Source organism: Mchenga conophoros, linkage group LG15 (assembly GCF_057382185.1).
Source record: "Mchenga conophoros isolate Kocher_MC1m ecotype Shallow Benthic linkage group LG15, M_conophoros_male_GT1.1, whole genome shotgun sequence".
NCBI classification, from domain to species: Eukaryota; Metazoa; Chordata; class Actinopteri; order Cichliformes; family Cichlidae; genus Mchenga; species Mchenga conophoros.
This window is the reverse complement of record NC_140540.1, coordinates 4,293,258-4,319,553: the sequence shown is the minus strand read 5'-3', so window position 1 is coordinate 4,319,553 and position 26,296 is coordinate 4,293,258. Positions and strand designations below refer to the sequence as shown.

At 42.3% G+C, this 26,296-nt stretch overlaps 1 protein-coding gene across 8 annotated transcripts in view; it reads left to right on the top strand.

Annotated features, from left to right (window-relative positions):
- klhl29 (kelch-like family member 29) overlaps positions 1-26,296 on the top strand; it is a 255,603-nt gene that overhangs the window by 145,142 nt on the left and 84,165 nt on the right. For all 8 annotated transcript variants that reach the window (XM_085248104.1, XM_085248102.1, XM_085248098.1 and 5 more), the window contains 3 exons: positions 16,373-16,511; positions 23,581-23,777; positions 25,830-25,942. In XM_085248104.1, coding sequence (XP_085104230.1) covers positions 16,373-16,511; positions 23,581-23,777; positions 25,830-25,942 — 449 coding nt within the window. The remainder of the gene's footprint in view (positions 1-16,372; positions 16,512-23,580; positions 23,778-25,829; positions 25,943-26,296) is intronic.

Here is a 26,296-nt window from a genome sequence, read left to right as displayed (position 1 = left end):
CATTGAGCTGTCTTAACTGTTTCTAGTACAGCTCCAGCTCTCAGGAGGGAGCCAAAAGAAGAAAAAGGAGGAGAGGAAGCGCGAGGTGAGCGGCGGCAGTGTGTCATAAGCGGCTGGAAGCGAACCTGCTCGCCCTCCTTCTTCCTCTTCCCTCGTTATCGTATTTTAAAGGAGAGATGCCCCGCCAGGCTCTCCATACATTATATCCCCCCACAGTTAATATAGGGACAGTAGATAGCTCATTAAGATTGATCATTCCTCGTCCACCTACTCCATACAGAACGTAACACCAGCTTCATTAATCACAGGGATTTCGAGATAAAGCTCGGCGGTGGTGCATTGGCGGGACCCGAAGCCTGACAAACCTGGCTGCTACATGCATAATCACAGGCGCAGTGCAGCCAAGGAGCCGTCGCCCAGCTCCGTACCACAGTTAGAGGGGGGGGACACCGTATCTACACCTTCCTCTTTTCCTCTGTTCTCTCCTCAACCACCTCAGCTCCTCCCCCTCCCCTCCCACACGGCGTCTTCGTTGCAAATGTCTGTTTCTTTCACTCGGCTCCATTTCCACTCCTGAACACACCCCTCTCACCATGCTGTTGTCTCCCAGTATCATCCCCTGGGTCTCCCACTGCCCTAACATCCTCCTCCTCATATCCTCTTATAGCCTACCCCCCCATCCCAACTCCTTTTTTTCATCAGTTTTCCTCCCTCTCATCTTCCAGCTATTTTGTACCTGTTCTGCGATTTTTCCACTTCCCTCTGTTCTTTGCTTACTCCTCTTACGTTCGATTTGTTAGCCATTTCTCTAATGGCCTTGTTTTATTTTATTTATTTATTTTATCCCAGTAATGCCTCAGTTAGCAAAGCAGCAGAGGACAATTTAAGAGAAGAAGGGATTAAAGAGGAGAGAGCGCAGAGGGGGGAAAAAGCCCAGTAAGCCCAGATTGCTCATTTGCCTCTGACAGCTGGACCGAGTGTCACATGGCTGTTTTCATCTCAAACGCCCAATCAAACTGTCTCTTTCGCCTTATTAGATTAACAAAAAACTTTTGCTTTTGCTCAGAGCCTCAGACGGCTAGTTAAGCACTTTATGTTTCATTTGATGTCTTTATAGATCTTCATGTAAATCATCTAATGCAGCTCGAGGTTAGCAAGTAGCTCGTCTGTCAAAGAGGCGAGGGCACGAAAAACTAAAAGCTAAAAGAAGTTTGTGTCCACGCTCTCAAAGACTGTTGTTGTAATCCTGTGCTGATAAATAACCTGAAAATGAACTTAAAAACGTTATGTTTATTCATTATTTAAAATTAAAGGACTTTCAAAAATGTCATATTGTTTATATGACTTTCCTTAAGTTGCAACGAACTACAAAATAATATAAAATACCATTAAGTGAAAAAAATGCCTTTGAATGTTTTTGACACGGCCTCTTTTTTTTTTTGTCCCCTGTTTATTTACACTGAGCCTGAAGCTTGTTTTTTTCTAGAGAATTGAAATGCTTGTTGCTTTTGCTTGTTACTCTTCAACAGAAGTGAAATCATTCTGCGTAATTAAAAGTAAGAATACAACAACAGAGAGGGGAAAAAAGCACAAATAAATTATCCGAATACAGTTTTGTGATTATTTGCATTTCTGTACAGTTCGTGTTGTAACTAAAGTGCTGGAGGAAAAAAGTCCTTGCAAGCAGAGAGGCAACCATTTAAATTAATGGTTGAATGGTTAGAATCCTGTAAATAAACAAGCTGTTCAAATTTGTATGCATTATGTATGTAAATTAATGGTTAAACACTGAAAAAGCTTAGCCCAAACAGAATGGATAAATGGCTAAAAGAAAAGCTTAAAATAAAAAATTGTTGTTGAAACATTTTTTTCTATTGTTTTAAATAAGATACAGTTGGTAGTCACGTATACGTCTGTTCCGTTAATTAGCTATAAATCCAAAGAGGCAAAACAAGGACAGGATAGCGTAGGGGGTCGGCAATATTCGAACAAAAACATTTTATGAGTGGTTTTCTTTATTTTACTAAAGATAATTTGTATGGAGCTTTTTAAGTATAAATAGTCTGTCACCATCAATGACGTGTGGAAATAATGAAAATCTTTACCATATATGACTACTCTGCAGTGGGCTGTTTATTATTATTTGATATTTAACTTTGCATTTATGAAATTATTAAACAAATAAAAATATGTTTGTTTTATTAACATCAAAATTGAGCAACTGTGCAGTAGAGGAAAGAAATCTATTAGTGTGCTCACGCCGACTTTGAATGAGTTGCTGTAAAGCTCTACAGCCCACTTTGGGTGCTACCTGCGTTTGTGCAAATAAATTGAAATAAAAGTCGAATACTTTTATAAGAAATATTAGGACTAGCAATCTTAATAGCAAAAAAAAAATGTTTTCCTTTATTAAAAAGCCAATTTTCAGTTAAATTCAGACTGAAGTCCAACAGCAGGTAAAGGATGCTGGTAAACCAGCCACGCTGGTAGTGAAAGCAAACGAATCAATCCACGTGCTGTTAAATTCTCTATTTTCAACAGTTCCTTTTACTTTAGTGTGTGGATGGGTGGATGACTGGATATGTAAAGCGCTTTGAGGTCCTTAGGGACTAGTAAAGCGCTATATAAATACAGGCCATTTACCATTTAGTTCATGGTTACAGGGACTCAAAGGCGTTTATGTGTATTCATCCTTATTAAGCATCGCTGTTTAAATTTGATTTGATTTATTGAGGCTCAGGTTCCAACACATATTTTAGTTATTGATTTTTTTTTTTTAATTCAGTGTGTAATTTACACAATTTCTCAATTGTAAAACGAGGAATTTAAAGCAATAAGAACGAACACGTAAAATTTATAATAATTGGTTCAGGTTTTTTGTTTGTTGTTATTTGGTCAAAGTCACATGAAGCCCCCGCAGGTTCAAAATCCCCAAGTTATTGGAAAAATCACTTCATTGTAAATACTTAGAGACATTTACTCTGTTCATTTAAACCTACAGGCAGCTCTGAATCAACACTTAATCTAACAATTTGGACAGTGAGAGGATTGTGGGAGATAACCCAGGCAGCCATTGGCACAACACACTCACAGTTGTACAGCAAATTTATAGTTATTAATTTATTTTTTAAGAAAGAATTAGGAGGCCAGTTTCAGGCTTGTTTGGAAACTTGTCATATGTACTTGTAGGCTTCATTTCAGGCTTTAGAACATGCACATGCACTGCCTGGGTTTGTGAAGAAGTGTGACACTCTGTTCCTCTAAGCTGTACCATCACGCATTGAGTATTCAGGAGAGGTTTCAAACTTGAACAGTGCCATTTACCAGCTTGAAACTTTCACTGCCCTTGGTTATGGGGGAAGCACATTAATTTGTGTGTAAAGCAGAGCCAACCCGAGTGAGGGTTACACCCTCAAATGGGCTTGAATATCAAGCGCCTCGTATCGCAGGCTTACGTGACGTGATGGGATTAATTGGCAAAAGTCAAATGCTGATGCGTTATCCCGCACATCAGCCTTCAAATAGGCGGTAATACATTATCAATGAGGCCGAGTGTAAACACAGCAGATGTTACCAGGAAGCTAGTCAATAACGGATGTTTCTCTCTAATGAGAAGGCGTAATTGCAACGGGGACGAACTCCAGAAACAGCGGCAGATGCGCTGCAACATCTCAGCAAAGAGAAATAAATAAAAGGAAAGGAATCCAGAAGAAGTTCAGCAGCATTAGCCTGCTAATGTTCACCGTGTGCTCCGTTATCTGAGCGGGGAGTCGAAGTTTTTTCCTTACCCAGAAACTTTTAAATGGGCTAGATAATGCATGCGGGGCATCGAATAAATACTAATGACAAGACCAGACATTAGCAAGAATGGCTCCCCTCTCCAAGTCATTATTCAAAAGAGTTAGCAGCAGTCTTAGCATGTAAAGATAAATAATTTGTCTGTGTCTTAGACAAACGATAATGGCCTGCATTGCAATCAAGGGATCTTTGTAGGCTAGTGGGGCTCTGTGTAAGCTTGATAGCCTTCTTTAGCAGTAAGATCGAACACTGTGAGATGCCGCAGCGCGACATTCCCTTATTAGGTCTACCGAATGTTTTTTTTATTTATTTATTTTTTCCCAGAGGCTGCAGCTCTGAGTTATAGTGTCGATTATTATCATTATTCTACTACAGTGCAGTCTGTGTGCCCGCTCGCAGATACAGCCACTTTTGTCTTATGCAATGCAACTTTCTAGAATGTAGGATTAAAACCATTTTTTTTTAAAGTGTTGCTTTAGAGATTTAAAGTTAGATTACAACTTTACAAGGGCACACCAGCCATACATACTGTAAGCATTCAAGCATGCTGGACACAATCAGAATTTGTGGGGCATTCCAGTCACCTCACAGATTTGTTTTCAATCCCCGGAGAGACAGCAGGTGAAAGGAGGGAGGTGGAAACAGAAAGCGAAGGAGGAGTGAAAGAAAGCAGCGAGGGGAGGGTTGGGTGGAAGAAAAAAAATCTGATGAAATGCGAAGATTACTCGCCTGACTCCACTGTAGGCTGCAGAGGCTCATCCCAGGCGTGCAGTCTGCCGAGAAGACTCCCACATACAACCTAACCCCGCCACTAACCTTTCTGCTTGGACTGCTATGACTTTCACAAAGTTACCCAGTAAACACACATCTTCTGTCTTCAGGGGGGAGATGTGACATTTATCTTAAGCTGCACTGGTGGCGTGGGATTTTTTTTTCCTCGTGTTTGTGTGGTTATACTTACTGTCCTGCTGTTTCAGAGGCAACCTGCAAGGAATGTAGCCCAAAGAGGAAAGTAACACCCATGCACAAAGCTTGTAAAGAAGGCCCACGAGCCAAACTCATAAACAAGAGCAAGGTGCGAGACGAGCCGGGACTCTGTCACGCATACGCTGGCATCTGTGCTCAGCCGGTGGAGCCTGCTGGGTCCGGGCTGCAGTCGGGCCAGTGGAGGAGAACTTTAAACTTTTAACGAGTGCTTAAGTGGAGTTTGCACTTTATATAGCGTTTGTACTTCTATATCTGTACTCGGAAAAACGTGAAACAACTTCGCAGCTATTCTTCTAGGGAGCATTTAAAGTGCAGTCATACTATTTTATTTCCCCAATGGCTCCGATTGGCTGCCTTTGAAGGAGTTCTTCATCCAGAACTTTGCACTTGTATTGCTGTTATTAGGCCTTACTGTCAAGGCAGCTGAACTTTGGGGTAAAACCTCAGCAACAGTCATTCAACTCGAGCGACGCAATCTTAGTTAGCTTACATCTCAAGGCTGAAAATGTGTAAATAAGGTGAGTAGCTCAGGTTTTGTCATTGACATATTGGGAGATCCCCTAAAATAGTTTTTTATAGTCGCTCTGTTAGAGAGCTCGAGTTGCTTTATGCTACATTCATCTCGCAGGTGCAATACAAGAAAATAAAGTAAGAGACTGAAGAAAGCATTTGAGTGATGAAACGTTTCTTCCACTTACACACTGCTGCATCAAGGTGAACAGGATCAGGTTTTTGGGATTTTATTTCTTAGATTATTGAGAATGCATTTGACAAGACGGAGTGTAGATTTATGTCTATGGTGCAGAATCGGCCTGGCATAGACTCCAGTTTGGCCCACTGGTCGGCTGCTTTGGACTTTAAACTGTATTTTCATGAATTTTCCTGCTTTTCCTGCTGATGAAGACCTCCCCCATGGTCATTCATTACATACGACTAATTAAGCAATAGATTAAAAATGAATTTATTACTGAAATTTTTGCTTCTATGAAAAGCAGATTTTCTGTGAGTTTAACAAAAATGTTCCATTTTATAATTACAGGACAGTCTGGGCAAGGAGCTGTAATTTTATATATTTATTTCTTGCAGTTTAAGCCCAAAGAGTCATTTCATTTATTGCAGCAGCATTTATTTGTATCATGTACAAAAACATACTGCTGACATTGCACCTTTTTCTTATGCTATGGGATCTCAGGGATTGAGTGTAGAGTTAAAACTTAGGGGAGTTTCGCTGCTCCGGCCCACTTAAGATCAAAGTACTCTGTTCGTGGTCGATGATGTGAAATGAGTTTAACGTCCCCGTCCTTTGTCTTCACCTTGGCTCTGTTTGAATTGACCACTGTTTCACTGATGGTTAATTTATGCCACTGTAGTTGCAAAGGTTATTGTAGTTAACTAAAACAAATGTTGTAATTAAAACTACAACATTTAAATAAAGAGTGATAACACATACTGTATTTACATGCTTCAGGTGAACCCTGTCTACCTACAAAAACATTGAGATATGTCACTTCAGCTGATTTTGAATTAGCCTTGTAAAGCTTTCCAGTACATCAAAGTAACTCTGACTAAAAGCACCATTGCTGTTACAGCCTGTGTGCAGCTACATCATAAATAACCTATTAAGCAACATGTCACTCATATTTACAGTTTATACTGAGCAACCCAAGTGTCTCGAATGTTGTTCCAGACTGCATTTAAAAGTATATGTCTGTGTTTATGTAGTCATGCTGCTGGGACCGAGGAGACACCGCACGGCTTAGACAACCGAGGAGTGTTACGCTCACCAGACACTCTAATCGGGAAAGAAAATCACATTAGTGCCATATCTGATGCCTCTTATTTTATCCTCAGACAGACTGCAATGCATGATGGTCCATGGATGCAGTGTAAAGCTTCTATATGCTATTCCTCGGTGTGCCATGGGATGATTTTGTAGTGCGCTATACTGGATGAAACTTGCAGAAGAGATTTCAGACAGATACACAAAAGGGCTGACTCGTCACACAGTGCACTATCTATAGTGAATAAGTGGGCAATCCAAACACAGCCCTGGATTGTCACTGTAATGGCGCTGACATATTCAACTTCCACACAGCACACCTTGTTGGTAATGCCTCTGTAATCACCGGCTGTGCTCCCTTCAATCATTACCTGTTAAAGTGCTCAATAAACTGCACTGAGAAAGAGTGTTCATGTATGGAGTATTTTTTTAGTTTTAGGTGGCTCTGCACTGACTTTTAAAAGACAAAATGGTATATTCTGAATGTTTTCTGCCTGTGGGGATAAAAGTTCCACTCTGGTGAAAACTCAGACTTGAGCTGTTGAAATACTAGAGTGGACAGACTACCTGACTTAGGGCCTGAAGACAAGTTTGGTATTTGTTCGAGTCATGATGTCCTTTAAGGTCAAATCTCATTCTCGGTGAGTGCTTGGAACTTTGGCGATCTAGCAGGAGTGACTAAGAGAAACCTGCATATATGTGACCAAGTGTGACACGTGCACAACTTGGGGAGGGGGTGGACTCGGATGCTCAGTCAACCCTCTCAAGGTGAAGCACAAATGCAACACGGTTTGCACAGATGCTTCCCGAAAGGTTCCATTCATGCCGATATGCAAATGCCGTGTCCAGATGATTCATTTTACCCAATAAGCCTTGTTTTTTTTTTCTCTCCTACCAAGGTTTATGATTCGGGCTAGATAGGACCCTGGTCCTTGCAGCAATTTCTATAATAATAACTTAGCAATTTAATTAAAAGGAAAGATGGAGAAGTGTTGCACACCCACTCAGCTCTAATCAAATCCCCTCTAAGCATACAGTATGTTATCTACATCAGCCAGCAACTCCTCATAAGCACAACATTCTTATTAGGATTATTCTCTCATGACTTTGTCTCGCCTAAAGTCGAGCAAGTGCGCAGATGTGTATTTGTGCGACTGTAAATCTGCATGCGTGCATCTGCATGCGCAAGGCTGCACGAGGGCCTCTTTGCGTGTTTTGCACAATGACAATGTCATCCGTTACGGCGCGGGTGAATTACTCAACCCCGAGCCGAGTTTGACAATGACGTCCTCCGTAATGCTTAAGCAGTATGCTTGCTAATCTGTGATACAGTAGGATGCAGCGTGCTTTTGCATTTTCACATGCTGCTTTAAAAAACAACAAAACGCCCCTCACGTTGGAATTTTGCCTCTTTGGCATTGTGACAAATAAGCCAAGCCACCATTTCAAGGCTTAAGCTTGGACTGAGCGATAAAAGGTGAGCTTTTCTTTAAGCTTACAAGCATGTATTTTCCTAAAGGAATTATTCTCTCTGTTCCCAAAAGTTTTTGTATTTTCTTGCCTTAAGTTTACAGGATCAAGCTGTGGTGTAAATATAAAGGAAAGTGACAAATGTATTGGAAATTGTGACTTCTGAGACCTCTGGGGTTATGAACCTATTGATCCATCCAAATTGTCCATTCAGGGGCTGTTGTTGTGGAAGAGCTTGGCTGGTGCCTCAATATAAATGTAAATACATCTGCTGAGCAAAACAAAAGAGAACAATGCAGAAAGTTTTAACAGAAAGAAATTTTCTCTACACTGAATATATTCAGCTTGTAATCCTGTAACTGTGAATCATCCCCGCTGCACACCTTTGCCTGCTCCCGGAGGGAAAACACAAAAGCACATGCACCTCCTACTATATGGGAACAGTTAATTTAGCTAATTACTTTTTAATTATTACTTAATTCACTGATCATCACATCCCATTAGCTCATCTTTTTTCCTCGCTCACTTCGTTATGGACTAGTATTCGTGTTGTATAAGGCATTTTGAGTAAAGCAACGAACGCATCAACCAACCAGCATTCAAGTGATGTCGGAAACACGGGAACCGTCAGTTCGGACTGCTTGAAACACACCGGCGAGGAGTGAAAGTATCAAAGAAATCTCTGCTTTCCTGTGACGTCCATGTTGCTGAGATGTGACATTTATGGCGCGGAGCACGGTTCTACGTCACACTGTCACAGCTGGTGTCCTTCAGGTTCAGCGACGAGTTAAGTCGTGGCAGCACGTTGCCTCCGAGTTGTGCGTGTGTTGGCACGTCAGACTTGCTAAAAATCAAACCAAAGCCTTAGTAGGCTTACTTGGGCCCTCCTTTTTTTTTTAAGCTGTCATCAGCTCATCCTATATGTCGAGACTTTTTTAAAATATTGAATCTCCAATGGTACGCTGGGATCGATAAGACAAAGCAGGTGGCAGATGTTGTGATATTTTTCAGTCTGTAAAGGGTTAAATATGAAAAGAGTTTTTCTAAGCATGTATAGTTCAGTGGGCGTTTCATTTCTGTGCTGCTTTCTGGAGAAAGAAAGTATGAAGAAAGCACTTTATTAGAGTTAGGACTGCCTCATTAGCAGGTTGGCACCGCACTGTAAAAAAGGGTATTTGAATTGTAGTTGATTTAATCCAATGTTTTAAATGCTTATCACCCAGCATTTTGCTGGTGATATATCCCTGTAGAGGGATGACACACACACATGATAAGAAATATAAATCTATGTACATCTTGGATGGTTTTACACCAGCATTGAAGTTATTACACCTGCTTTGTTGTTGTTGTTTCCTCCTCGAGTCTGTGTGGCCTTCGTGTTATCTGACACGACTGTTTGACAGGTATCGACAGAGCCAGTATTACCTCTGTACCACTGCAAGGTCTTCAGACCTGATTTTGGTGGGGATCAAGATTTCTTGCAATTTTAGAACAGATACTGCAGAGGGTCTCTGAGTTTTATTTCAGTAGGAAATGAAAATGCGTACCACGAGGTGATTTGTTTGCTCCTTTTAAAATGATTTCAGCTCTCCTTTGAATTATTTTGGAACATAAGTCATGTCCCAGTTAATCCTGTGGTGCATCTGTTGTCGAGCTGACTCTAGTCTCATTAATTGCAAAGGGGAAGATAGATTTGCTTGCTTTATTCTTCTCATTTACCAAAGTGAAATAGAGAAACTTGTCAGGGCTCCCATTTCAAAATCGACTCTTAAATTCGTCGATTTTCACTCTGATACTAATTTGATGGACTGCTTTTTTAACACCAGGAGTATTCCTGCTAAAAATGTGTGCCCTGTTAACTGATGTTTATATCAGCAGAACCTCCCAGTGGTTCTATTTTCTATTACTATGCATATAGTAAAGTAAATAGCAAGAATAGGCTTAAGCTCACAGCAGAGCAGATATGACCCGATATTGCAACGCCTGAAGGAAGGAAGGGATATGATGATGATCTCTTGTTTGCTGTCCACAGGATTCTCCTGTGGACAGCAAACAAGAGCACCTTATTAAAAACCAGGGTATGACCGCTTGTCATTTACTGTCCCCCCTCGCCTGGCTAATGAGGAAGCCACTACAGCAGCCAGGACCAGAGACTTTTTTGTGTTTTCACAAACACCAAGAACAAGAAGAGCGTAGCCTGACATCCTGTCACACTGTTACAACAGGCCAGTGGATGCTTCCAGGGCCTGTTGTTTATGTTCTCCCTCTTCTAAGCCTGTACTTGTATTTGCTTCAGCCTAGTTCTGCTGGTGCCAATTGTTTGTTTGCACTTGTGTATTGGACCAGAGGGGATACGTGGAGGTTAGAATATAACGTGCAGGACAGAGCAGCTTTATGCTACTCCAAGTCTTTTTTTGGCTTGTCTATTGTAGAAGGAAACAAAGGCTCAGGCAGCGTCTTTGAGGGGTACAGGTTCCTTTTTTCTGCTGTGATGTCTCCCCCCGGCCCAGTCCAAGCCTGCTAGCAGCAGTGCTGGGACTCCAGCAGTTCAGTTCACCAGATGCAAGCAAGGGAAATAGCAAAGCGGCCTCATCATGGACTATTCTCCAAGGCTATATGGTGCCACTGCTCTCCTACAGGCTGAAATCAGGACAGCTAGAGAGACTCAAGGGGTCTTGAAGATTTGCTTGAGCTGCTTTGCTGGGAGTAGGTGCAAAAAGTTGAGACGTCTCTGGAAATGAATGTGGCGGTGATTGTTAGAGGTATGTTTAAGAGACTGTTTAAAGAAATAGCTTTTGAAAAAGACCCAAGCTGGATTGGGTTACACATGACATTTGATGGTTTTTATGTATAACTATTTAGTTTGCAGATGGTGTCTTAGTATCATGATGGTGGTGATGAAGTTGTGTATCTGCTAAACACTAAATGAGGCCACTGAGGTTTTGTATTTATTTATTTTGTGATGGTGCTAGAAAAAATTACTTGTTTTTTCTAACACAACAAATTTCTTAAAAATATTCTAGGAATACCAAATTTTTGAATTTGGAAGTATTAAATTTTAAAATAAGAAAACAATATTTTGCCATCTGTTAAACATACTAATCTGAAATCAAACATTTTTAAATTTTGAACTGTTATTGTTTTTATTGCTGTTATTCTGGTTCGTTCTTAAAACGAGAGAATGAACCAGAAACATTTTGTTTAAACAAATTAATTAATTAATTAAAATTAACATATATGAAGATATATTTACTTACATGTTTGTATTTTACCGATTTAATAAATTTAGACAAACTTTATCACTTTTTATCACAAAAATATGTATTTCCTAAAGTGTAAAGCAGTTTTCCTAGATTTAAAAAAAATATTTTTTGAGAATACATTTTATTTTTTATAACCAAATTGATTGTTGGACCATATTAATATCCAATGAACATGATATATTAGCTAGCAGCAGTTATTGAAAGAAAGACCTTTGTTGACTTTTTTAAGAAGGAAAAATGTATTTGAAATATAATATTGTAAAAATGTAATATTTGAACATGAAGATTGAATTTAATACAGATTCTAATTTATTTTACATCCTAATATTTACTTACATTTTCTCTTAGTTTTGCTTAAATTAACACAGGCTGATGCTTTTTCTTAAAAAAATCAACAACAACGTGAAAAATTTGATGTATGTTTACATTTTTTAAATTATATATAACCAAAATTTAAATGAGCAAGCTTTGGCTCCACGAAGGGAAAAAATATATATCAGTCTAAGAAAATGTTCTTACAAACAGTGAATCTTTTTGGCTTTTGTACTCGGGTCCTAAAACTTACAATACAGAGATTATAACATCGCCCAACAATTTGTGCTGGCAGTGAACTTTTGACCATCACTCTACCTTTAAATGTTGTGTGTAGGTGTATTTAATTTGTGCAGTCACAAAGACTGAAAAGTGTTTACTCTGTCAAAGTCAGAGAGGAAAACAGCTTTTATTTCTCCCCTAAATATTTCATGTTGCACTGCAGTGGTTTGGAGTATGTCACAAAAACGCACCAATCCATGAACACACAATTAATATCAGATCGTTTATTCGCTTTCCTTTTCATTCTTAATTACCCCTGATACTGTCGTTGTGTTTATTGGAGGGTTGCAGGGATTCTGTTCTCTTCGATGGTGAGACATTTTTGATGGAGCCAAAAACTGTGAAAGCTTTTTGCTTGGAAAGAGCTTCTTTGTGTGCTTATGAACCGTGTACTTGGCCCACTGTTCTTATTCTGCTGTGTGTCTCTCTTTGAAATGAAATTTCTCAAACATCCCTACTTATCAAAAGGCTTTTGTACAAGGAAGCCCATTTTGATCAGACTTCCTCATTCCAATCTACTTCAGTCCTTTGTGTTGCTTTACTTTATCCTGCAAATCAGTTTTGATTTAAAATTCTTATGGAGGTTAAATAGATTTTTTTTGCAGTTATTTGTCACTATAACCGATTTAATATTTTTTCCCAAAAGGTAGTCATTAAATTATGTTTCTACCTTGAAAGCACTTTGATATAAATTCTTTAATTTTATATTGGTTACATTATTTATGTTGGTTATTTTTAATGCGGTTGGTTTATCAAAATAGTTTTTGGAATTCTTCAAAATGCATTAAAAACAGCAGCAGTGTTTAAAATTAAATGAATTTATTGGTTCCCACAATTTGTAAGTTTTTGTCATTACACGGTGCTAAAAGAAGCTTTATCTTGTGGTCATGTTGGAGATAAAAAGTCATTTATTTTAGCAAAGGAAAATGATGACGCACTGCCTCTAGTTAAAAAAAAAAAAATGCAAAAGCTAAAGATGATGATTATGGCAGGGTTGTACATTGAGTTATTGATCTGCTAGCATGGTTTGTTCTGGGTAATTAAGCTGCGAGTGTTGGTGGGAATTGATTGTTGAAAGTTTAAAAAAAAAGAACAAAAAGGTCAGAATGAACACATCAGTGTCTGTTCCGCTACGCTCCAAGAATCTGAATCAATGGAAAGATACGTGTGAACGATTGAATGTTTACTTACAGCATTGATATCACGAATTATTACTTAGTAGGTAAAAAATTGTAAATATTGTATTTCACCCTTTTTGGGAAACTGGCTTTTCAATGTTGTTGTCTTTTTTCCCCCAAGGAAAAATTGTTTCATTGTTACTCTTTTCGTCCCACTTTGTCGGTACATCGCTGGCTTTCTTAGCCATCAAAAATAATGCATCATAATAATACAAAATAATATTTGTAAGAGCCGAACGCTGGAATATTTGATCCACTCTGATTTTTATAAAAAGGCGTAAATAACTGAGTTAAATTTCAAAATTTGAAACCATTTTATCGATTTTTTTTCTTGGCAGGAGAAATAAATACAAGGCAGTTTCTGTGAAAAACACACAATGGCTGCCCCACTTTGTGCCGTTTTACTGAGGTACATGTTCAGTTTTGCCGTTGAGTTTTTAGGTAATTGCAAGCAGAAGCTCAAGGAGCCGACAGGCTACTCAAAACAAACAGAAAATAATGCAAGAAGATGCTTCTGAAGAAATATATTTTTGTTTAAACACAAAATGGTGGGTCTGCAAGGTGCATGTACAATACATGTAGGACCCCAAAATGGCTCCAAGTTCAGCAACCAATGGTGTGCTGAGTTGCCCCCTAACAACTGCCTATTGGCAGCCCGGTTGGTGGTTTACTACACGTTATAGCGGTGCATGCTGATAGGTTACTGGAAATCACACCCGTGAACCCCATTGGCCACAGCGCGGAGATATTCGACAGTAGAGTTACTAGGCTGAACAGCAGAGTTGGCACCGTTCATACCCCCAACACGGTGCGTCTGCCAATCACGAACCCCGGTGAAGAGTACTGTTGTTACAGTGAATTACTTAGGGGCCGGGACACGTGATCGCTGCGCTCGGGAATTATGGCGCGTTATACCTCTTTCTTCAAACCACCTTTTCACCCATCTGGTGCCACCCTGTCTTACAGAGCTTGACAGTCCTAAAGAGTATTGAGACGTCTGGTGATTCAAAGATACCGTGGCTCCATTGAGAGTGGCTCTGCCTCACCACACTCCAAGCCAAAGCTGAGAATGGGGACGCCATGTGCAGTTTCATGGTTCCCGGTGGTGATGAGTTGTTTCGAGGGCGCTCACCAGTCCACCCTAAAGACACCATAATTAGCTTTTCCATCAGGCATTCAGGTGTATCTGCATGGCTCAGGGGGAGGCGGCCATTGTTTCCTGACAAGTGGACTTCTCCGTTTCCCCCTCTCACTTTCTCTATTCTGGATGGTATGTGGTTCGGCTGATTAGAGTTGAGAGCCATATCGGTCGCTGGAAATTCACTAATGCAAACTGCAAACTACTGTATATTCGCTATTCACAGCCCATGCCCACACAGTAATAAGATAGCTGGCCGACTGACAAGCAGCAGTGGAGTGGAATGTGGAGAGTGGAGAGAGATGGATGAAAGACAAGGCAAATGGCAGCCTTTGTGTTTACGTGCGGGTGTGTATGGCTCGCTCTAACCGTGCAGCTGTGCATCCAGACGCATTGTCCAAAAAAATTGCATCTCATTATTTCTTCCCCCATTTAGTATTCAGCAAGTTTAATAACTTGGTCATTCCCTTTCTGGCCATTAATTCCTTGATGCGATAACTCTGAAGGATGCGCCGCTCGGAGAGAAAGGATTTTTACCAAAGCACGCTTTTGAATTGCACCTTATTTGTCATGTGTCTTTATACTGTATAATTTCAGCTACCAAATTAATTCAGAGCTGAGCTCCCAGTGTCAGACAGGAGAATGGAGGGAGCTAAATGAGTAGATATTCTAGCCAAAGAGAGGGGCGAGTGTCATTCCAGGTTAATTAAATCCCAGCTTTGAGGCGTGAACACAGACCTCTTTCGGGAAAAACGAAAGAAGAAGAAGAACTCTTATTTCATCTTGTGTGTCACCGGTACGATCATAAGTCTGATCGTTGTCCCACATCTCTCAGCTGCGCAGCTGCGTTGAGCACATGTTTGTTCATAAACACGCGCTTCTTGGGCTTGTTACACATGTCGTGATTGACAGGTGACTCACCATTTCCATTGTTCAGATCGCTTTGTTTGCAAAGGTAGCGTGTGCAGATTGGCTCCGAGAACGAGGAGAATTTATCTCCTTTCTTCATCTAAATCATTGTATATCTCTCACTCTTAACGGAGGATGTAGCAGACTGTGCTTTGTACCAAACAAGTGTTTACTATGCCTCACAGGCTCTGTTATTGCTAAGGCGACAGTATAGAGGGCGGCTCTCTCGTCTCCCCCCTACTCCTCAACCCACCCATAATCATGATGTTCCACATTATGGTGCCTGTTTGGCTCTCAGTGTTCTCTTTTTAGTGGCGTTCTCGATAGGAGATTAACAACGCAGCTGTAGAATAAGTTGCTAGCCTCCCGCTGATTTTCACTCTCAGCAACCCCTCATGGTGCCTCATTAAGATGCAGAGAAACGAGCGCCTCCGACCCAACGCTACAGTAAGGCCAGGCTTAAACGAGGCGCTGCTACACCACAACTCACACTGTACAGCGGCCTTTAACAGCACAACGGTTTGCTCCACGCATGTTTCCTCAGTGGGTTTTTTTTTCCTAGTGTTTCTTTCCAGAGATGAAGACAAGCATGGGTTCGGGTGGGTGGGTGCATTTCTTTTCTTTTCCTTGGACGTTGTGTGAGAGAAGGGCGTTTTGGGGGATTTGGGGATAAGCAGTTGTTCTCTCAATGAGCAGCATTTGAAGGTCAACTCCTCTCTGACTAGGACATTAGCGAGAAGCCAAAGAATTTTTATTTCAGTATGATTTAATGCACTGACAGTGTTTCTGTTTTCAGCCTCTGTTAGAAGCTTTTCGGCCTCTCTCCATTGAAGTTCTTGAGCTGCAGTGTAAATTTGCCAAAGTCAAACACAGTCAAGCAAGTGTTTCCTCATAATGATCCGTGTTTCTGATCTCATTGCTAGCTCTGTTATCCACGAGCATGCACATTCCTTGGTACACTATCCAATATGTGAGCTCCCTGTTCTGCTTCCTGTTTTTAGAGCCGTACTTTGCTTTGATTCTGCTGAAACGTTTGTACAAATCTTTACTTCTCTGTCATTTTAATGAACATTGTTTCTTAAGACTGACCGGCAAGTGTCGTGTTCTACAATCTGCACTTTTCAGCGTTTGTTTCGTTTTTGCTTTCCTGTTGCGTTGCTGTTTTTTTCTGCACATGTATGTTCGAAAATGAGAGAGAAAAGAAAAACTCTAAACCCAAATGTGGCATTGTCTGTTTCTTTTTCTTGTTCTACAGAGATGTTGAAGGAGTTGAACCAACAGCGCAGAGCGAAAGAGTTTACAGACCTGAAAATTATTGTTGAAGGCAAAGAGTTTGAAGTCCACCAAAATGTTCTAGCTTCCTGCAGCTTGTATTTCAAGGACCTGGTGAAAAGGTTTGCCTTCGCTTCCCCACCCCCTTACCTTCCACCTTTCCCCCCTTTTCCCACCAGCTGTTGATCCAATCTGTTTTTTTTTTCATAGGGCGCATTTGTGTCGCTTTTTTTCCCTTCCCCTCTCTCTCTTGCAGGTGTGTGAAGACTTTGGTTCCTAGCACAGGGCCAGCAGCCATTCCTTCCTCTTCCCACTCAAATGAATGTATCTGAAAGTGGAGGGAAAAAACAAAGCCCCCCCCCCCCCCCCCCCCCCACAAACACACACACACACACACACTCGTCATTACCTTTCCTCCCCATGTAGGGCAATTTAACCACATTTCCATTTTAACGAGCAGTGAAAATGTTCCATGACTGGGAATGTTTTAAAACTCACCAAAGGGCCAAAACAGAAACAAAACTCCACGTTGGGTGGCCGCACTGTGAGCAGAGGGATTGTTGCCTCCCATGCTACTATATTTTTTCGTTTCTGATTTCTTGAGTATTTCAGAACAGCCTTTTCATATGCTAATACACCTTGGTTAGAGTGATATAAAAGACATTTCAGAGTCATAAAGGACGAGACAAAAAGCACATCTAAGACCACCACTTTCACAGGTTAACACCATCCTTCACTAATGTATTCATTTGATTTTGATCCAAGTATTCCCCCAGTGTTACGCCCTTCATTCTGCATACTTTTTTTGTTTTTGATTCCGGCTTCACGGGCGTGTTTTCGTTTCGCCGCTCAGCATACTTGTGCATGTGTGTCGTCGGTGTGAGTGTGCGTCAGGTGCAGACCGCTTTAATCTCTCTGTATGTGTTTGCGCATGCATGTAGTATGACTGTGTAAAGTTTGATAGCACGAGCATCTGCATTGTTTTCCTGGAGAGGTAATACCATGAATCCCTAATGTCCTCCTCCTTACTTCACATCCTTGCAGGTGCTTTCGGCATAATTGAGAGTCCCCTGGACCCAAAGTTACTTTGCCACCTTGATGTTGTTTTTGAGTGTGCGTGTGTTTGAGTGTGTGTTCTTGCTCGCATGGCTAGGGATGAAGCGCTCAACAAAGACAAGCGGTCGCGAGCGATAGCTAGAAAGCCTTAGAGAGGTTTGCCATTTTGCCCCGCAGTCATGCTGCCTCCACAGCGAGGCCATCAGAGAGCACAGAAGCTGCTTATCTGCTGCCGCGGCCTCCTTGCTCACCACCGATACACTTGTTCCTCCTGAATGAGGATGGAGCGAGGAAGACCAGAGAGAGACCAGAGGTAGAAAAGCAACAGAGCCACGTCTGCGCCAGCACCACTCATCTCCATGACAGCCACACATCCCATGAATAAAATACAGACACAGTCTGCCTTTGACCTTGACAATAGCAGAGAAGCTTCCTGAGAGACCGGAGTGACTTTGGATAGAACTGAAGCCCCCATGCTGGTCAACCTGTCTATCAGATTGTCTCGTCGGTGGCTCTTATCTGGGACGTAGCCAGATCATTTATGCACTAAGACAGGGGCCCTGAAAGACACCCAGGGCTCCCAGAGGAGCAGGCTGAATTTCATCAAGCTCATCTTTATGCCTGCTGCTGCCTGCTTTGTCTGATTTTTCTTTTTTAATTTGACAGTTTAATAGAGTAAGTTCTCATTAATTGGTTAATTAATTGTAAAACTACTTTGATTTATTGTCATAACACTGTCATTTTTCATGAGATAATGTCTAAAATAGAAATTCTCTCATTTGACTTGAGACTGAAGAATATCTAATGAATTTGTTACACTAATTGTTAATTTTGGAAGACGTCTTTGCTTTGATGTAATGAAGTCATGATCAGCAGCGCTACGTGAACATGACGCCGCAGCTTCGCCGAGACCGTCTTTGATTTTATAAGACACGTGGCACCTTGGTTTTATGGAAATGCGAATCGGCAGGCAGCGAGAAGTTGACAGGAAGGGGAGAGAAAGGGAGCACAAACAAGAGAATGAAAAGCGTCTAAAGAACATACAGAGATTTTTTTTTTTTTGATACTTGGCTTTGAGGCGTTCGCAGCAAGTGACGCAAGCTCGGACAGAGAAGAGCAAAGAGAGCCAAAGGCCCGTCTGTCATCGAGTTACGGCCTCCCATGTGTCGCTCAGGTCACTTTCTTTCACCGGGGCCGGGATTACGCTGATGCCGCACGTGGCTCGGTACTGTCCACGTCTTTATGAGGTCAAACGAAGATGGGAGAGAGAGAGAGAGGCTTCTTTGATGCCGTGTACCCCAGCCTTCCTCGCCCAACTCATTCACTACGGCTCAGATTCCTGCCTCCTCTCATAAACCACCTTTGTGTATGGGTGTGTTTGAAATTGTGAATCCGTACGTACTCAAATGGACTTGACATAAAGCGTGCTGCTGAAGTTTTATCACGTGTGTGTGTGTGTGTGCATGCGTAGGATTCAAGGACATAATATCCAGGCACGCTGTATTAGTCAGACTAGTAGAGATGTAATACTGTAGGGTGAGGGAGTGCACATCACACTTTTTTTTTGGCCCACCCACCCACACACACGCACGCACAGACACCAACCCAATGACTTATTTACGAAATTAAAGCGTCTCTTGGCACCGTGTCAGTATTTAGCAGCGTGGTTTGCAGGCTCCGCAGCAATTTGAAACGGTGCTGAAAATGTCACAAAAAAAAAGAAAACCACACATTATCCACCTAAGTGGACTACAAATACACTGATTAGTCTTCATTTCAAATTCTCTTTTCAGCAGAATCCTAAAATGTCTTTATTTCCTCTTTGCAGCGTGCTGCTCCACTGCCCACCCTCACCCGAGCAAATCAGCCTCCCGTCCCCACCCCACCTTACCTGGAGGATGTAATGCCGCTTGGAAGTGTGAGCACACGCTTGCCCCTTCCAAAAACCCATTACATTACTCTTTTAAAGGGCCAATGCACCTAGCGAGGAGGCAGATCATCTCTAGTAATTCCATTTTACCCCACGGGATTTTCCAATAAGCGTGCTCGCAGGCATTTAATTTATGGCCACTGTATCCCAGCACCACACTAATGTTAAAAATAAAAAAATAAATAATAAAAAAAGCTCCAGAATCAGCCCTGATACATGTTTTGGTGCCATCTGCTTCCCCGCTCTTCTTCTGTCAGTGTTGACCCATGAGGTTTTTTGTGCCACTCAGAGCACTCTGACTGTGATGGTAGGGGGTTATTTTAAAGCCCATTACTGTGTGGACGCTGTGGGAACTCTGCAGCTCGGTGTGCACGGTTTAGCCCTCTGCAGCACCATTCAGTCAGACGGGGAGACAGGTTACTGTAATACCCCATTTTTGTTTTGTTTCTTTAACAATTTCGTACGGCATCTACGCGAGTAAAGGCTTTGTTTTGTTTTTGTGTTTTTGGTATTGATTCGATAAATCGTTACTTTTTAATGTTGCTTTCTTTTTAGGTGACATGTGTAACTGAAAACCAAATTAAACACACACGATTGCATTCAGGCTTTTTCACCTTATGTTCATTCAAATAATTCAGAGAGCATGTCAGCAGTTTTTATTGGACCTATTTCTTTTTTTTTCTCTTGGCAGAAAGTAGTTCCAATGAAAAATGTACAACAATGGAGTCTTTTGAGTCTGACATTCTTGGAATAATTGTTACTTTGTGACCACTGACAGTATGAAAGATGGCAATGGGTACAGTGACGTGCCCTTTTTAAAGCTTTGAGATGAGCCTACTCCATCTTTTTAAGACCAGCGGGTGGAGCTGACTGTGCAAGTGCACACTCATTGGCTGACGTGTCGTCAAATCTCGTTTCTGACACTTAGAATGACCCAAATTTACAAAATGGACTTAACGGTTTATTCACAATGGCTAAATTGAGAGACTGAGTCCATAAACACACCACAAAAGTCTTTATAGAAGTCAAGTTCGAGGGATGTTTTCTCGTTGACCTCTATTGGACTGGAAGTGTCTTTTCAACCACACCGATCGCCCCCTGGTGGCCTTTGAAAAGACTGCAGGTTTGAGTCGCTCAGACGTTGGCTTCATTTTTCGGACCTGGAAGCTACATTATCTTTTATAGTGTGTACGTTTGTGAGTTTTCAGCACTGTCCAAATTATAGATTTAATTCTGACTAATTCTAACTTCTCGAAATGGAAAGTGAAATCGTGAAATTGAGATGTTTTAAAAGCGGTGAGACCCTGCTGAAGTCTTTTATAAAATTTTTGGCATAAATTGTAAATGTAATCTTAAGGTCTGCCATAGTGGCACTGTCAGAGATTCTTTTTGTCATCTTCAAGTCAAGTTTTTTATACCAAGAGTCCTGTCAATCTGGTGTCTACATTTAGGTTTTTGTGTGTTTTTTTTTTCTCGAGTTGATGGCCCCTTTGTTTTACCCTTGGATGCACGTGTCAGCTTTCATACTCTCCACCTGTCACCGTGTCCTTTTTGTCCTTCAGACGATCTAACACACATATGACTTGTTCCTTCCAAGTGTTATGGATGCAGCGCCCTTATAATCCATACCGGAAAAACCAGCAGTCCCAACGCCGACACAGCCACGGCGTTCTGTTTATTTTTACAATTTTAGTCCTGATTTATGTTGTGACAACACGTAAATACGGGCCATTTTTAGCCAAGACACTTTAGGTTGTGGTTCTGAGTAAGCTTCTGTGTTAACATGTCTTGGTAGTGCATATACTCCCACAGAATAAATGATCTTGTAAGAACAAGCTAAATGTGTTCCTTGTAAATGGGCTTTTTTTAGGCTGAAAGATGTATTAGAAATTGTGTGTGCTAGCACGTGTGTGTGTGTGTGTTTTCCTGTTTCCCTCCCGCCTCTCCGCCTCTGCTCACCACCATTTTGACACTCTCTGCCGTTTTTTTTTTAACTTCCTCTTGAATAAGTGCTACATTTTTCATAAACAAATTTCTTTGCCGGAGTGTGTGTGTCTGCGTGCGCGCGCCCATCTCCCCCCTCCTTCCTTCCCCACCTTTTCTTGCCCCGTCTCTCCTCTTCTGTCTCTCCTGTCCTCCCTGCCTCCCTTCCTCTCTCACTATTCAAATTCAAGTCTGCAATCAAACGCGGCATAAATATCCACCTCTTTTTAAGAAGCTCCCGGAAAAGTCATTTCCATAACATAAGTGCTCAGACAAAAACAAACTGCCACTCGAGCTGGTTCCTATGGCACTAATTGACCAGGTTGATGAGCATGCTCTTCTTTTATTTTTAGCTCTTTCCCACCCCTCTCTTTCTTCCCGCCTCACCATCACTTTAACCCTGAACAACCCTCCCCTTTCCCATCTTTCCGTCTTACTACCTGCCCCCCACCCGCCCCCTCCTCCAACTGCAGGGCTTTGTGCAGGAAAAAAAAAACGCGGGGGGGGGGAATAACACTATGTGGCTTTTTGCTTTGCAGGAGGAAAACGAGTAACTGCCTTGGTTTTTCCAGCCAATGTCCATCCAGGGACAAATGCCATTGTCTTTTCTTTTATTTGGATGTCCTTCTCCCACCCCCACCCCACCCCCACCTTTCACCTCCTGAGTGCGCTTGAAAATGACAACTAATGTCTCAGTTCATACACCACAGGCTACTGGTGATTATTACGCCGGGGACAGAGGCTCTGTTTAGGTGTGACGGTGTATTTATTTATTTTTTTTCCGGGGGTGGGCGGGGATATCTCTTATTTAAAAGAGCAAGGCACAGTCATGGAACAACCCAAACTCTCCCCCTCAGAAGGATGGCTGCTGGCTCCCCTGTGGAAGAACCGTCTCACCCTGCCTCCCTTTCCTTCTTTTTTTATTTTTTTTCTGCTTCCCCACCATCGCACCCACCCTCCCCCCCTCCACCCTTCCAATCTCTCATCTCCACTCCATCCATTCTATCTGTCTCGTGTAGTTTGTTTTTGCTGTCTCTGTCTCACTAAACGCTGACTGTTTGTCATGATCTCTAATCCAACCAACTGACTTCTACACACACAAAAAAAGGAGAGGAAGAAGAAGGTGGAGGGGGAAAAAAGGGATCAGACAGACACAGAAGCAGACAGAGCGTTATCACAGCTACCATGACTGGCAGAAGCAAACAGCCTCCATCCATCTTAATGCTGGCTACTTTTCATATTGTTGATGTCCATATCCGCTGGGAGCGAGACACAGTAGTGGGGGCATGCATTCTGCGGGGCTTTGATTCCATTTATTTTGCCCTTGAGTGGATTATTGTTTCACATGGGACATTAAACATGGGTGGTGAGGTGTTATTTAATGCTCTCATACCTCCCCGAGGGGATCCTGCATGCGAACTAATCTCGGCCATTTGATCCCGATGAAGTCACAACGTGGCCCAGTTCCCAAAACGGCCCTCGTTGTTCCCCCTCTCTCTTTCTCTCCAGCACTGCATTACAAAGGGATATCATATTCTATTTAATTTGTCCATCTAAGCTCTCGCCCAGCACCTGCAACGTCAGTCGGAGTAGACGCGCCGCTTCGATGACCGGCGCGCGCGCACACACGCAGGCAGCCGCGCGCTCTCTGCGGCAGCGGCGTGACTCGTAAACTGTGCACTCACGCTTTAACCAGCTGACTTTCCCATTCCATTATGTCCGTGTGTAACACCATCTCTCTCCATTTTTCACTCTCTCACAGCTCACACGTGCCCTGCCATGTATGCATGTTTGCCCTCCAAGACTATGCATACATGAAACCACACGTTCAAAAAGCATGCCTCTTGAAACAAAGCAATAACTTTTTTTTTCATTTGTTTTGCCTAATCTTTGTGCAGTGAGGACGTTTTGTTTCAGATGCAGCGCTCTAGCTGTAAATCCGCTTGCCCCATAGTAAAGTAGAAACCATCCAAAGTTCTGTTTCTGTCTCTTTTTTCCACTTTTACGTTGTTATCTTATTGTGTAACGATTCTCTTATTTTTCTCCCCACTCTCGTACTTTCCCAGGTGTGTTTTAGGTGTTGTGTGTAGCATACGTGTATTCTTGTCCCTCTCTTTTATTTTTCAATTTCTTTTCTTACTGTTTTTGGGGTTTTTTTTATCCCCAAGTTTCCTCTCAGAATGCGCCTAACTCGCCTCTCTCTGCCGTGATTGGTTGATCAGGTCGTCGGGAGAGACGAGGAGCAGGGAGATGCTGGAGCTGAACATGAGCAACATCAGCGCCGACGTGCTGGAGCTGCTGCTCGAGTTTGTCTACACGGGGTCGCTGGTCATCGACTCGGCCAATGCCAAGACGTTGCTGGAAGCTGCCAACAAGTTCCAGTTCAACACCTTCTGTAAAGTCTGTGTCTCCTTTCTAGGTAGGCGTAGCTCAGGGGGAAGAGCGGCGGGGATGGGTGGGGAGGGGTGTATGTGTTTACACGAGTGTTATCTGCTTATATCAGCAGCTTATTACATCAGATATGCCTGCCGCGACCATACGGCCCTGGGTGTTTTCATATACGGTCATGCTTCATCGCTGTGCACAGAAGTCCTCATGCAGCACCTACATTTCCTCCCCGGCCCTGGCACACCGCTCTCCCATTTTTGTCATGTTTCCAAAGCTCGCAGCCGTGTTAGAATTCACTCTCAGCCGGGCACGGTGCCTCTGATCTCGTCCCAGAGAGCAGGATCAAGCACGGGGGCAGATTTATAAAAAGGTCAGGGAACAATTGTCACTTAAATGTCAAATCCTCTGGTCTGAGCTGCGATGGAATCGAAAAACAGCCAAACAGATTGATACTTAGACAAGGTATGGAAAGAGGTGGATAGAAGGGGAGTGGGCCTGTTGGGGGTGGAACCCAAAGGATGGGGGGAGGGGTCTGCATGAAAAGCAAATGGCATGTTCCATATTTTAGTGGGTCGGCCAGCCAAAAAAGCCGCAAAGGTCGAGTTTTGCATTCCATTTAATAAATAGTTTTGGGTATCGGTAACACGGGGGAAGTGCATGTTAGCAAAAAGGTCAGCAGCAGGAAAGGAGGGGAAAATTGTAAGAGGAGCAGCAAGCGCCGTTATTGATTTGTTTTTCTCAATTTGGGAGGGGGGGGAGGGTTAAAAATGGGAAAAACACAGAAGCCATTTGTAGACTTCATCGCCAGCGAGGCGTCAATCCGTTCTTCCTCGACAAGATTCATGACATTTCAGCGCTTGAGAAGTAACGAGCACGACCGTGTCTCCTTGAGCAAAGAGGAATTGATACCGCGTGAGAAATTATTGAAGTTTGCAACAAATATACCGAGGAGGAACGGCAGACATCTTCTCCGACCTACTTACGCTTCACACGTCTTCTCTCTCCAACAAATACAAAACAAAGTCATTCATCGTGCGCCTTGTGAGAAATCCCAGCTTTTTTTGTTCTATGATTGGAAAATCAAAAAGTAAATGAACAAAACATGCTCACCTTTTTACAACCCGAGTGTGTAGTATTGGAAAAAATGATTTCTTTTTTAAAGGGTTGTTCAGATGATCATCTGCTGTGAAATATACTTTCAGACAGAGTCTAGCTTTGATGCAGCCCAAACCTGCTTTTTTTTTAGTTTGGCTTTTGCTCACCTGTTATTTACCAGATGTTGGGTAGCTTTTTTATTGGCTGATATTTGTTTAGGAGACACTCTCAGGCTCTGTCTTTAGCGATAAAAGGCCTGGCTTTGCTTCGCTTTGATGGCTGTTGTTTAATCGGGCGCCTTTCAGCGGCCACTCAACCGTTTGTGCCCGCATCCGTGCGTACGTTCACTACAAGACCGGGGGCATTTCCCTCTCTTGTGATAAATGGTGACACTTGTTAGAAAACTACATTTGGAGACACATCACCTAAAATGCCGCCCGTGCTCTCCACCCCCCAAACCCCGCCCTGCAAAAGATCACAGGCGGCAGTATAAGCCTTCTCCCCGCTGGCCTGGCCCTGAGGGTAGTTTCATATATTCCAGGCTGTGTATGTGTGTGTGTGCATGTGTGTAGTAGATCCTGAGATCTGACAGGACTTCTTTAAAGTGGCTCAGCTAATCCCAAATCCCGCTCCCTGCCATCCACCACCTCATGCCTGGGCTGTGAGCGATCGATTCCCCTTGTTGTTTGTCCCCGGAGCTGTTTTGAGTTATTATACTTGTTCTCCCTCAGTCTCAGGCAGATACAAAGCCCAGGCTATGGCTCTGTGCTACCTGCAGCTGCTTTCTCTGTCTTTGCAGCTTTGTACGTCTGCAGTCTTTTTATAGATGACTGAATGGTGTTTTGTTTTTCTCCCCCCCTCCCCACTGGCTGTCTTAATCAATCTGCGTCTGTCTTTTGTTTTCTTCTCGTTTTTGTTTCTAACCTCTTCTCTTTGTCTATCTCCCTGTCTCTCTTTCTCTCTCTGACCTGCTTTACATTGACTCCAGAGAAACAGCTGACTGCCGCTAACTGTCTGGGAGTGCTGGCTATGGCCGAGGCCATGAGCTGCACCGAGCTCCACAACATGGCCAAAGCGTTTGCCCTGCAGAATTTCCCAGAGGTAGGTCGAGGCTCTTCGTCTTTCTGGATTCTTTGATTGCTGTGGAGCAAAGTTACACACGGCGGTTTGCATCTGGGAGAAAATGAAACACCTAAATCAGTGATCAGCTCGAGGAAAAAGGAAAAAAACTTGTTTTGCCTAAGCATCTTTTTTGTCAGACTCAACAATGCAATGGGGAAAATTGCACTTTCTTCTACACTAAATTAAGTCTGTAGTTACTAGATTCCTATTAAAGTCTCACATGTAAAGCATACACAAAGCTTATTGAATTATATGTTTTTGTCTTCCTTTTTTTCAAGCTAGCAAATATCAAATGGCCCTGTTAATTCACTGCTTGCATTAAAATGCTTCTCT